This window comes from Anabrus simplex, chromosome 1 (assembly GCF_040414725.1).
Source record: "Anabrus simplex isolate iqAnaSimp1 chromosome 1, ASM4041472v1, whole genome shotgun sequence".
Classification (NCBI taxonomy): domain Eukaryota; kingdom Metazoa; phylum Arthropoda; class Insecta; order Orthoptera; family Tettigoniidae; genus Anabrus; species Anabrus simplex.
The window spans coordinates 1,050,783,513-1,050,797,448 of NC_090265.1; the positions used below are offsets into that span (position 1 = coordinate 1,050,783,513).

At 39.4% G+C, this 13,936-nt stretch overlaps 1 protein-coding gene across 1 annotated transcript in view; it reads right to left on the reverse strand.

The window, feature by feature from the left end:
* The window catches only part of LOC136857948 (cadherin-AgCad1), a 452,227-nt gene that overhangs the window by 48,366 nt on the left and 389,925 nt on the right, over positions 1 to 13,936 (reverse strand). Inside the window, exon 29 of the mRNA XM_067137073.2 lies at positions 11,051 to 11,169. Coding sequence (XP_066993174.2) covers positions 11,051 to 11,169 — 119 coding nt within the window. The remainder of the gene's footprint in view (positions 1 to 11,050; positions 11,170 to 13,936) is intronic.

A 13,936-nucleotide genomic window follows, 5' to 3' on the forward strand; every position in this document is an offset into this window, starting at 1 on the left:
AATTATTTACTGTGAGCAGTGGCAGAGTCCTGTTTAAAAAATGCAAAACCGGGCGAGTTAGCCGTGCAGTGCACAAATCCCACTGTTGGCGGCCCTGAAGATGGTTTTCTGTTGTTTCCCATTTTCACACCAGGCAAATGCTGGGCCTGTACCTTAATTAAGGCCATGGTCGCTTCCTTCCAACTCCTAGGCCTTTCCTATCCCATCATCGCCATAACACCTATCTGTGTCGGTGCAACGTAAAACCACTAGCAAAAAAAAAATGCAAAATCACGCATCCTGTCTGTTAATTATCTAAAATAATGTGTTAGTATGGTATTTAGATAAGTAACAGAATCAATCATATTCTTTAAAAAAATTGGTCCTATGATTTTTACACCACTGATGGTACACTACACACCAATTTTTGCATAATGGAACGGCACTTCATGTATGAAGTCAGGGTTAACAGCACTCCAGTAATGACTATTTTGTGTGCATACATAACTATGGAAGTGGAACCATGCCTCGTCCAAGAAGAATACCTGTTCAATGCGAGTCTATTTGTCCATTGTATACATTTTCCAGGCCACATTCACAAAATGTGCACCTACATACAGAGTCTCCTGGTTGAACACCATGTGCCACATTTAATCCCTCAAGTGAGCAATTTAATCCAAAGCTGCTCACTTCTCAGGCGGTATTTAAATTGAAACTCAGCAGAGGTTTAGACACCATCAAGTTAAAGAATTCATAATGTTAAATCTACGAAATATAGCGTAATGAAAATTTTAGGACTACTTACTGAGATAAAGTCCAATGTTTCTGAGCAAATATTTGACGGCTGCTGTTCAGGGTTGTCCATAATCACAACCAATATTTACAAAAAATTTATAAGGGAATATCAATTTTTATTCCAAGTCTGCCTTTCCAGAGTGTAAGGGACTCATCCACAGAAATATTTTCGGTGGGGATGTAGGCAGTCTGAAAATTTCTGTTTACAATTTCCAGGAAAGGATGAATTTTGAAAAGCTTTTTAGGTCCTGTGTGTGTATTCCATGTAGAATTATCAACAAAATGTAAATATTGCAAGATGAGTTCAAACCCGCCCCTTGCCATTGTTTGAGGGAATGTAGGGGTTTCTAAAAATCCATCCCTGGAGAAATAGCTCTTCAGGTGGGTTTCTGTCACCATAAACATTACAAGCCACAACAACACATAAATTTCCTCCCCTGTACACCACCTACCTACCTACCTATTTACTCTGGATCGCTCGAAACTGGCAAGATACTGCCAGGAGCTGACTGGGCCTCTTAGATTAGAAAAACAAAGTGTAAAAGGCATGCCCCAATGCAGAGAGACAATAACATAGAGCAGAGGTCAATTGAAATGAATAAGCAACAAAAGATTAAGATATGGGCATAGAACAAGCAAACTGGGGAAAGACAGGGAGTCGAATGTTCACATACATAGTTCATGAAGATATATCAATCGCAATCAAGTCGTTTGACTCATCAAACTGGATGTCATGAAATTTTACACTTTTGCAACGGAGGTATCATGAAAAGTGATATGGTATAATTATATTCAATCATTACCAGACAGTGGTAATTAAAACGTGATCCAAAGTATTTCTTTCTTAGGGACCAGATGTCATAAAGAGGTAAAAGTAGCAGCTTTCACACAAGAAAATATTATCATGGCTCCCCAGATAAAGTCAAGGCTTTTAAAAAGAGAAACATGGCTCCCAACAATTTCCATAGAGACTGTACCCCAGAAATCAAAAACGCCAGTGAAGCAATGCTGGTAGAAAAGAAAAGAAATATAGAATACAAGGAGGTTAAAAAGGAGTTGCCATAGTTATGGAAACAAATAAACATGAGTCAAATGAAACAAGTAAAATGAGAGTAAAATCCTGAAATAAGCATGTAAATCGGCTGAGCATGCTGGAAACAAAGGCGAGATGAAATAAGAATAATGATAAAAGCAAAATACCTATAAGATACTGAAAAATAACACAGGCCTGACACACACACACACACACACACACACACACACACACACACACACACGCACACGCACGCACGCGCGCACACGCACACACACACACACACACACACAAAATATGCGAAGCAGAATGAATAAATGATATAATATAAAGACACGTAAGTAAACCACTTTCAAGATTAAAATTATTGTGTCCACTTTTTCAATACAATTTGAGAAACCCCAATTCACGCAGTGTTCAATCCAATCTATAATTTGGATGTCTAGTCATTAAAAAATTAATTAATTCATTGTTCACAAATTCTGGCTAAGTTAATGTACATATTATACATACTGTACATATTGTAAACTATGTAAAAAGCTTAAGACCATTGTATTTATTATTAAGTTTACTATTAAGTTCCAATGTTTATAGTTTTAATTCTTGACCTTAAGATTTAGTATTAGGCTGAAGATGCCCATAACTAGGGTGAAACATGTCCCTAACTGGTGTTTTTAATTCATGTAGAATTTAATCACTAAAAATATATTTGTATTGAAAAGGTGGACACAATAATTTTAATCTTGAAAGTGTTTTACTTATTTTCCTATTGTGGTTGAGGAATATGTTCTGATTATTATTTATTGTCCTGAAGGCTATGTTGACGCTGTGTTTTTCTTAAATATTAGTCATATGATGGATAGCCGGGCTATTATACGTAAATGTGGAGTAGCTGTTTATCTTCGATTTCTCTGGGACTAGGTTGGAAGATAGCCTAATTTTGTATTGAAAAGGTGGACACAATAATTTTAATCTTGAAAGTGTTTTAGTTATTGTATCTTCAATATGGAACAAAATGAGATTAGTTACTTGTAATAAAGACATGTTACGATAAGAATCGTAACAGCATGACAAGAATGAGCTTGATCTGAGAGCACAGATCAGATATCTGGGTTGCCGCAAATAGGCCTGGCTTATCCAGTCGACACTATAACCAAAATAACTTACATGCCGCCTGACACGCTTTCATATCGCATATCAAAGCAAACACGAATCGTAGAGCATCAGCGTTAAACCATATTACAGAATGTAAGCTCAAGCCAGACGTCAAAGCCAAAGAGAAATAAAAGGTCTATAATCAAATTCCACAAACAAACTCATCACACACACAAAACAATCGAATCAGTGCTACCTTTTGCTCAATGTAGGAATGATAACATAATAATCAGACATGAAGAAAAAGGAAGGCCACTGAAATATGCCTGCAGCAAATAAATAAAAGAATAATACACAGAACAGGGATCTCTTAGTAAACAAAACCAGCATAACTATGGCAAGCCAAGGAAGGATAAATACCTGAAGACTGAAGAAATCAATTGCACTGATTCTAAGTAATCATATTCATTGACTCTGAATTGAGAGAGCCATACAAGGTAAAGTATGAATATTTTTGAAATACCATTTATATGAGATGAAAATCATCTTGTAGACTAACGTCTCCATCTTTTTTATCCAAGTCATTATTATCCACAGATCAGAGATCACACGAATCAAAGATAAGGTAGAAAGAAATGCTTTGGCAATCCTCTGTTACATGAGGTGCCATCTGTCTAATCGCTACACGTCAAGTTAGGCATAGAGAATACTAACCAGTCATAACTGACTGATCTATGGCATCGTAAGGAATGCGATATCAGTAAAGTAAGATATGAAGGTAGTGAGGTGCGGCACACCTGCCACTGGCTTCCACTTCCGGGCACGCAACCTTGGTTCCAGGGGTGCGCCAAGTAAACACTCTGCCGTGTACCTACTTGTTTCTCGAACAATTAGGTCAATCACTTTGTCATTGAAAAATAGCAAAAAAAAACCATTTAAAATAGATGCGAAATGCTTTCTTGTACCCGGCACACCATGAAGGGAATCTTTTGTGTGCTCGGGACAACATCTACCTCTAGCCACAACCGCTGAACAGTAGACAAAGTTATTACGGCTGAAGCTATTTCTTCTTCATCTGCATGGTCTGCCACTTCTCCAGCAACCTCTTGCTATGCATAGTCACTGTCAGTATCACTACCAAAATATCGCTTCCCGACATGTCACTTCCACTACTGTAATATATCAAACCAATAATCTCCACGCCTGTAAGAGAATGAGACAGCCCAGCCATTCCTCTGCGACTGAGTAGCTGCTAGCCTGCAAAGCAAAAAAATATATGCGCAGTATTTACTTTCAGTGTTTCCCTTTCATAAGTGGCATGAATTTTCAAGTTAGATATAGTTCACAAAATATTATCGCGATGGCAGGAAAGGATGTGATACCCTTTATAAAAAACTACTTTGAAACTAAATAGAGCGTGTCTCATGTTCTATCCCTTATCGATATGATTCAAAAGTCCAACTCCATGGCTAAATGGTTAGCGTGCTGGCCTTTGGTCACAGGGGTCCCAGGTTCGACTCCCGGCAGGGTCGGGAATTAAAACCATCATTGGTTAATTTCGCTGGCACGGGGGCTGGGTGTATGTGTCGTCTTCATCATCATTTCATCCTTATCACGACACAGGTCGCCTACGGGCGTCAAATCAAAAGACCTGGACCTGGCGAGCCGAACATGTCCTCGGACACTCCCGGCACTAAAAGCTATACGCCATTTCATTATGATTCAAATGCAAAAGAATTTGATCAATATCGTGTTAGTTCTAATTATGAAACAGAGATGGCTTTAAAGTACATAAATTTTCGATTCATAAGGTGAAAACAAATCCTACGAAGCAGCAGTGTTACATGAGTAATAGGCATTCTAGCTTCTGCCCGCACTGGCCGTTTGTGGTACGTCGAACCGGCTGAACGAGTGGAGTCCCGCGGACGTGATATGTATGTCGAACCGGCCTGAATGGTTAATTTATACAGCTTTAATTGTAATAATTTAGTAGCCTTTTGCACAGATTGTATGAAATTTCCACTCGTGCAAGACAACAAAGTGCCTTATAGGAAATTTTTCCAAACGATGATCAACATCATCTAATTTTTCTTTGGTAAGAATCCTATACTGCTTTTTGTTTTTATTCTTAGGCTAGATACTTCCAGTTTCTTGAACTATTTCATGACTTGGAATGCCTGCACCCAGAAATCTTTCTTGAAACTATCTTTGAACTTCACAAGCTGACTGAGTTGATACTTATACATAAAGATAAGCTGTACCATTGAAAACACATGATCTTATAATTATACACTGACCGACAGAGCAAATGCAACACCAAGAAGGAGTGATCAGAACTTTATGCCAATTGCAGGGTAGACTGACGTCACTGAGGTATGCTCATGATGTGAAATGCGCCGCTGTGCTGCGCACGTAGCGAACGATAAATGGGACACGGCATTGGCGAATGGCCCACTTCGTACCGTGATTTCTCAGCCGACAGTCATTGTAGAACGTGTTGTCGTGTGCCACAGGACACGTGTATAGCTAAGAATGCCAGGCCGCCGTCAACGGAGGCATTTCCAGCAGACAGACGACTTTACGAGGGGTATGGTGATCGGGCTGAGAAGGGCAGGTTGGTCGCTTCGTCAAATCGCAGCCGATACCCATAGGGATGTGTCCACGGTGCAGCGCCTGTGGCGAAGATGGTTGGCGCGGGGACATTTGGCACGTGCGAGGGGTCCAGGCGCAGCCCGAGTGACATCAGCACGCGAGGATCGGCGCATCCGCCGCCAAGCGGTGGCAGCCCCGCACGCCACGTCAACCGCCATTCTTCAGCATGTGCAAGACACCCTGGCTGTTCCAATATCGACTAGAACAATTTCCCGTCGATTGGTTGAAGGAGGCCTGCACTCCCGGCGTCCGCTCAGAAGACTACCATTGACTCCACAGCATAGACGTGCACGCCTGGCATGGTGCCGGGCTAGAGCGACTTGGATGAGGGAATGGCGGAACGTCGTGTTCTCCGATGACTCACGCTTCTGTTCTGTCAGTGATAGTCACCGCAGACGAGTGTGGCGTCGGCGTGGAGAAAGGTCAAATCCGGCAGTAACTGTGGAGCGCCCTACCGCTAGGCAACGCGGCATCATGGTTTGGGGCGCTATTGCGTATGATTCCACGTCACCTCTAGTGCGTATTCAAGGCACGTTAAATGCCCACCGCTACGTGCAGCATGTCCTGCGGCCGGTGGCACTCCCGTACCCTCAGGAGCTGCTCAATGCTCTGTTTCAGCAGAATAATGCCCGCCCACACACTGCTCGCATCTCCCAACAGGCTCTACGAGGTGTACAGATGCTTCCATGGCCAGCGTACTCTCCGGATCTCTCACCAATCGAACACGTGTGGGATCTCATTGGACGCCGTTTGCAAACTCTGCCCCAGCCTCGTACGGACGACCAACTGTGGCAAATGGTTGACAGAGAATGGAGAACCATCCCTCAGGACACCATCCGCACTCTTATTGACTCTATACCTCGACGTGTTTCTGCGTGCATCGCCGCTCGCGGTGGTCCTGCATCCTACTGAGTCGATGCCGTGCGCATTGTGTAACCTGCATATCGGTTTGAAATAAACATCAATTATTCGTCCGTGCCGTCTCTGTTTTTTTCCCAACTTTCATCCCTTTCGAACCACTCCTTCTTGGTGTTGCATTTGCTCTGTCAGTCAGTGTATATATATATATTATATAATTAAGAAAAGAACAAAACACACACAATTGGGAACAGCTGAAATTCAACTGCAGCAATGAACATGCATATAAGGTCAGCTAACAGCAATGCGTGTGCCCATAAAACAAAGGCCGAGGTCAGGGAAAATAAAGTTGATGGCATACCGCACAATCCCCTTTCTGAGGACTGTGAACAAGCAGGGAGTTCACCGATAGGAACAACACCATGTTCGGCAGAGTGAAACATATCTGATCACTTCTAGAGATGATGGAAGACACTAAATCAAATATGTTTGATAACATAATCCTAGCCTCCCATAAGTTCAACCCCTCGTCCACATCGTGGGAGGTGGGCAATGGCATGAAGTAGGGGCTGCCTGTAGAGTGAAGTACAGCGGGGACTGTGTGTGCCCCAGGACTGCTACAGTAGCTGTGAAGACCCTTCAGGAAAAGTCACGGCTAACGGGGCCCTGATTAAGTCCTCAATGGCAGATGCGGCGGAGAAGGAGACCTTTGGAATGGCAAATCTGGCAGACAAGGGGATCCTCAAAGACTAAGGGAACAACCCCTACAAAAAATGCCAGGCTTGGAGGCTCAGGTGGCAGCCCCACCACCAGGCTCGGGTGCTGTGGGCTAATAACTTGCACATCTTAAATCCACTCATTAAAGAAACTGAAGTGAAATGGAACTGGATGAATACCTCGATGACAAACTTTGGCCCAAAATGGAACATGAGAATTGGTTGTTGGAATGTTAGAACTTTGACAGAGGAAGGTAAACTAAAGCAGGTTGAGAAAAGGATACAAAATTATGGCTTGGAAATACTTGGCTTAAGCAAAGTGAGGTGGTGCAAGTTTGGAGAGATTATGATGCAAACTGGGAACACATTTATTTATTCTGGACAGTCTGGGAAGGATGCTGAACAGAGAAATGGAGTGGGTATGTTGCTAAGTAGGACATCCAAGAACAGTTTAATTGGATGGATTTCCATCTCAGACAGAATGATGATAGCTAGATTTCAAGGTAATATTTAAAATGTAATAATAGTAGTTTGTTATGCACCAACAGAAGTATTTGATGCCGACATGAAGGATCAATTTTATCATCAATTAAATGAAACTATGAAGAATATAAAAAGGATATATTGCTATTATTATGGCTGATATGAATGCAAAGATCGGATCATATAATGAGGGACTAGAGCATGTGATAAGGAAACATGGATTAAATTAAATGAATGATAATGGAGAGAGATTTGTAAATTTGTGTGCCTGACAGGAAATGGTGATTGGAGGGACAATCTTTCCTCACAAAATGTGTCATAAGATTACATGGGTATAAGCAGATCACAAAATAGAAAATCAGATCGACCCTGTAGCTATTAGTAAGAAATTTAGAAGATCATTGCCAGATATGAGGAATAGAAGAGGAGCTGATGTTGGTAGTGATCAACATCTATAGTAATAGTAGCTGAGTTTAAATTGAAAATAAAAGCGGCATCAAAAAAGTTTGCAACTAGAAAAAAGACGTTTAACATACAAAAGTTAAACAATGAAAAGAGGAGGAAAGAATTTAGTCTGGAGTTGAAAAATCGGTTTGAAGTCCTTTCAAATCTCAAAGAAACTGAGTTTAAATTGAAAATAATGGCTGCATCAAAAAAGTTGAGTATGGAAAGAACTTGGGAAAATGTTAAGAACACTTACATACAAATGTGTGAAAAAGTAATTGGTTATAGGAGCTATCAACAGAAAGACTGGATGTCTAAGGAAGACAGCAGAAGTCAGAAGTCCAAAAGAAATACTGTATTCGGAAATTGAAAAAATGGTTAAGAGGAGTGTGAGGACCGATAAAAGAAGATGGATTGACCAGCAGGCACAAATTGCAGAGGAAGCTGAGAAGAAGGATGATATGAAACAACTCTATATTATTACAAGGAAGTTGTCAAGAGGAGGTTATAGGAAGAGTAAACCAGTGAGGGATAAGCAAGTAAATATGTTGTTATCACATGAAGAACAACTGAGAAGATGGCAAGTGTATTTTTCAGAAATTTTAAACAAAGATGATCAAAATGAGCAAGAAATGCAAGAAGTAAATTAAGGCTTAGATAGTGAAGACTCAAGAATAGAGATAGATCAAAAATCAAAATCTCTTTATTTGCAAATGAGGTGTCTACCTCGGTGGCAAATGGTACACTAAAATCCCCCAAGAAGGCTTGAAGTTAGGATAGCATTGAAACAAATAATGGTAAAGCAGCAGGTATAGCTAATATAGATCCAGAAATACTAAAAGTGGATGAAGAGGCCACCATTAATTTGCTCATACCATTATTGGGAAAAATATGGAAAGAAGAGAGAAATCCATCTGATTGGAAAGAGGGTTTGATTGTAAAACTTCCCAAAAAAAAAGGTGACATCAGAGTGTGTAAGGATTGGAGACGAATAACACTACTGAGCATACCAAGTAAAATTCTCTCTAGAATAATTCTAAACAAAGTAAAGGACTAAATTGAGCAGCGTCTTCGAAAATAACAAGCTGGTTTCCATAGACAGCGCAGCTGTGTTGATCTAATAAATACGCTAAGAATAATTCTAGAGCAAAATAATGAATGGCAGGCCACATTGTACTTGACATTCATAGATTTAGAAAGAGCATTTGATTTAGTAAATAGGACCGTAATGTGAAAAACCTTGGTGAAATATGGAGTGCTGCATAAGATCTTGAATCTCATGAAGGAAATGTATGAAGGGTACAGATGCAAAGTAGTACATATGGGAAAGCTCACAGATTATGTGAATGTCACAAGTGGAGTTTGCCAGGGATGCATTCTTTCACCAACAATATTTTTAGTGGTGCTCAATAATGTCATGAGAAAAATGTTGGGTAGAAGGAAAAGGGGAATACAATGGGGAATGGGGAAAAGTCTGGAAGATTTAGAATTTGCAGAGATATTTGTCTTTTGTCTTCAAGAATTAGTGATATGAAACACAAGTTAGAAGGATTGTGGTAGGAAGCAGAGGCTGCAGGACTCAATATAAATGTTGTTAAGACCAACAAAATGAGAGTAAATGCTAAAATTGATGAAAGATTGTTTGTGGCAGGAGAAGAAATTGAAGAGGTTAAAACATTTACCTACTTGGGAAGTGTAGTGACAAGAGAAGGAAGGGCGGAAGAGGATGTGAGAGCCAGAATAAGGAAAGCAAATAGAGTCTTCATGCAGCTGTATGCAGTGTGGAAGAATAACAACATTTCAAGGAAGACGAAAATAAAAATTTTCAATACAAATGTTAAATCAGTCATTTTATATGCTTGTGAAACTTGGAAGGTTACATGAACTATCACTAATCTCTAGCAGACATTTATAAACCATTGCTTATGATGCATCGTAAACATCAGATGGCCTGAAATTACATCCCATGACGAGCTATGGATAACAGCAAATCAAGTTCCAGTCGCAGTGGAAATCAAGTGGAGGTAATGGATAGGTCATACTTTGAGAAAGCCAGCGGGATCTATAGAACATACAGCATTGGAATGTAATCCACAAGGGGCACAGAGGAGAGGTCATCCTAGGACGACCTGGAGGAGGACTGTAGAAGGGGAGGCTCTTAAAGTAGGGAAGACTTGGAAGGAAGTTAAAGCATTGGCAAGTCGACGATCACAATGGAGATATTTCATGGATGTCCTATTTTCCAGTGGGAATGAGAGGAATAAGTCAAAATAAGTAAGATAATCGTAGGTCGGAAATAGACAGAAATAGACTTTTTGATTTTTTTATATGATTGAGAATGAAACAATTACATTTCAATTTCATTTTAAGCCTTTGCAAAAATTGTTCAGAAGTGTAGCGTCCTGCTGCAATAGAAGCTCAGCAATGACTTACCTTTGCCTGCCTAACATGTTCAAAGACTTCAGGCTGTAGAGAGTAAGTAGCTGCATGTATCTGAGTGACAAGCTCTTTCTCCAATTCAGTTGGAGTCTGATACAACAGTAGGCTCTTCAAGTGCCACTACAAAAAGGGTGGAGGGGAGAGGGGGGTGAAGTCAGGAGAACAAGCTTGTATTGCAGCAGGAGGCCACACTTTGGAACAGTTTTTGAAAAAGATTACAATTTATTAAATTGAAATGTAATAGTGTTATTATCAATCATTCATGTCAGAAAGTACCTCAATTATCAACTTTTGACCTATGGTTATATAATAAAACATGTCTATTTTGATCTCTTCTATCATGTTTAGATATTTGGGTTCTGAATTTTTTTACCCCCAGTATAATATCAAAATAGTGATACCAAATTCATACTTCTTGGTATTACTTGCTAAATCAAGGTTTGAGTTTGCAAATTGACAAGAAGAATTTTTCACTAGAGAGGTATTCAGAATTAATCATCTCTCATACTTTTTTATACAGTATTAAGCACTTAATTTACCATATAATTTTACTTACATCAGATTGCCTATCATTGACTTCCGCTTCACTGTTCAAGAAATTGAACTTAACAACATTGGATGATGAAATAACATATATCTTAGCTTCTGCTGTATCCATATGGTATTCATTAGGTGCTGCAAAAGAGAACAGAAGTAGTCCATTGTATGATAGTACAGACTTCATTAAATGAGAAAAGGCATTCAATACCTATAAATACAAACTTAAAATTGAAAATGCAAGTTTTGCCTTCTTTGGTTGTAAAGTATCTTATTTATCACTTCTTAAAACAACCAACATTTCTGAAATCATCTCACTTTCTTACAATGAAAATATATTTATTCCAATGAAATTCTTGATCTGTAATAATTTCATTTAGTTACAGCAAAATTTCCTAATGTCATGGCAGTAGTTGTATAAGTGGCAAAACAATAAGATTATCAGCCCTTTTAAACATGTCAAACAAAAGAACATAAAAAAATGAAATACTTATTTGATAAAAGTATTTAGAAAATATGTCATACATAGTCTTAGGGTGGTGAGTCTGCCACTTACCTGCAGGCCCCATGTTCAATTCTTAGCCAGGTCATGAATTTTTTACCCGAATCTGAACACTGGTTCGAGGTCCACTCAGTCTATGTGAGTGGGTGCAATAACCACTGAAGTCAAATTAACTCCCTTGGAGCCAAGCTGTAGTGTGAGCACCAACCCTTTAAACTGACAAAGCCGAGCAGCTAGGCCTTTAAAACTAGTCGAAAGTTGCCAGCGCTGATTCTTGTGTGCTTGACAACTCTTTGGGAGTTTGATAAGGGTGTTCTAATTTTCACAGGAGTTGTTCCCTGTGTTTAGAAATACAGCTAACTATTCAGTAAGAGATGCTCCTTGCAGTGAGTTGATTTGAGAAATCAAAATGGCAAGTGGTTCTCATGAAATTTTTTCAGTGGGTATAGATGATGATAAATAAATGGATTATTTGGAATAGTGTGAAGTTAATGCAGATGATTTGTTATCAAATAGCGATAGTGAATTTAGTTCAGAGAATAGTGTCGAAATCATACCAGACACATCCCCTGGATCACCACAGCTAAAGAAGAGACATTTATTTATTTATAATGGCACTGTCTAATTTTATTGCTGCTGTGAATGTGGTGATAGATGAAACTGGTGGTGGTGGTGGTGGTGGTGGTGGTGGTGGTGGTGGTGGTGGTGGTGGTGGTGGTGGTGGTGGTGGTGGTGGTGGTGGTGGTGGCAGCAGCAGAAGTTCTGAATAACATTTTATGAAAATTTCTCCCAATGAAACTGACAACATTCCTCAACCTCTTGTCCCCTTCATGGAACTTCCTGGATCTCAACATGCCCCTCCATCTGATTTTCCACCCATATCATACTTCTTTTTTATTTTTCACTTTTTCTCTGCTAAACCCTATAATCGCAGAAACCACAATTAATGAAATAAGGGAACTGCATATGGAATATGTGGTGGTAAGGAATGGTAAGGACTCACCTTATTATAATAGAGAAATAAAGAGACTAAGAAGGAGGTGCAGACTGGAAAGAAATAGAGTTAGAAATGGCTGTGGAAGTAAGGAGAAATTGAAGGAACTTACTAGAAAATTGAATCTAGCAAAGAAGGCAGTTAAGGATAACATGATGGCAAGCATAAATGGCAGTCATACAAATTTTAGTGAAAAATGGAAGGGTATGTATAGGTATTTTAAGGCAGAAACAGGTTCCAAGAAAGACGTTCCAGGAATAATTAATGAACAAGGAGAGCGTGTATGTGAGGATCTTCAAAAGGCAGAAGTATTCAGTCAGCAGTATGTAAAGATTGTTGGTTACAAGGATAATGTCCAGATAGAGGAGGAGACTAAGGCCAAAGAAGTATTAAAATTTACATATGATAATAATGACATTTACAATAAGATACAAAAGTTGAAAACTAGAAAAGCGGCTGGAATTGATCAGATTTCTGGGGATATACTAAAGACAATGGGTTGGGATATAGTACTATATCTGAAGTACTTATTTCGTTATTGTTTGGTCAGAGGAGCTATACCAGATGAAGGAGAGTTGCTACAGTAAGCCCTGTATATAAAGGAAAGGATGATAGACATAAAGCTGAAAATTACAGGCCAGTAAGTTTGACATGCATTGTATGTAAGCTTTGGGAAGGCATTCTTTCTGATTATTTTAGACAAGTTTGTGAAATTAATAACTGGTTTGATAGAAGGCAGTTCGGTTTTAGGAAGGGTTATTCCACTGAAGCTCAACTTGTAGGATTCCAGCAAGATATAGCAGATATCTTGGATTCTGGAGGTCAAATGGACTGTATCACGATTGACCTGTCTAAAGCATTTGATAGGGTGGATCATGGGAGACTACTGGCAAAAATGAATGCAATGGGACTAGACAAAAGAGTGACTGAATGGGTTGCTATATTTCTAGAAAATAGATCTCAGAGAATTAGAGTAGGTGAAGCTTTATCTGACCCTGTAATAATTAAGAGGGGAATTCCTCAAGGCAGTATTATCGGACCTTTATGTTTTCTTATATATATATATAAATGATATGGGTAAAGGAGTGCAATCGGAGGTAAAGCGTTTTGCGGATGATGTTATTCTCTATAGAGTGATAAATAAGTTACAAGATTGTGAGCAACTGCAGCGTGACCTCGAAAATGTTGTGAGATGGACAGCAGGCAATGGTATGTTGATAAATGGGGTTAAAAGTCAGGTTGTGAGTTTCACAAATAGGAAAAGTCCTCTCAGTTTTAATTACTGCGTTGATGGGGTGAAAGTTCCTTTTGGGGATCATTGTAAGTGTCTAGGTGTTAATATAAGGAAAGATCTTCATTGGGGTAATCACATAAATGGGATTATAAATAAAGGGTACAGATCTCTGCAC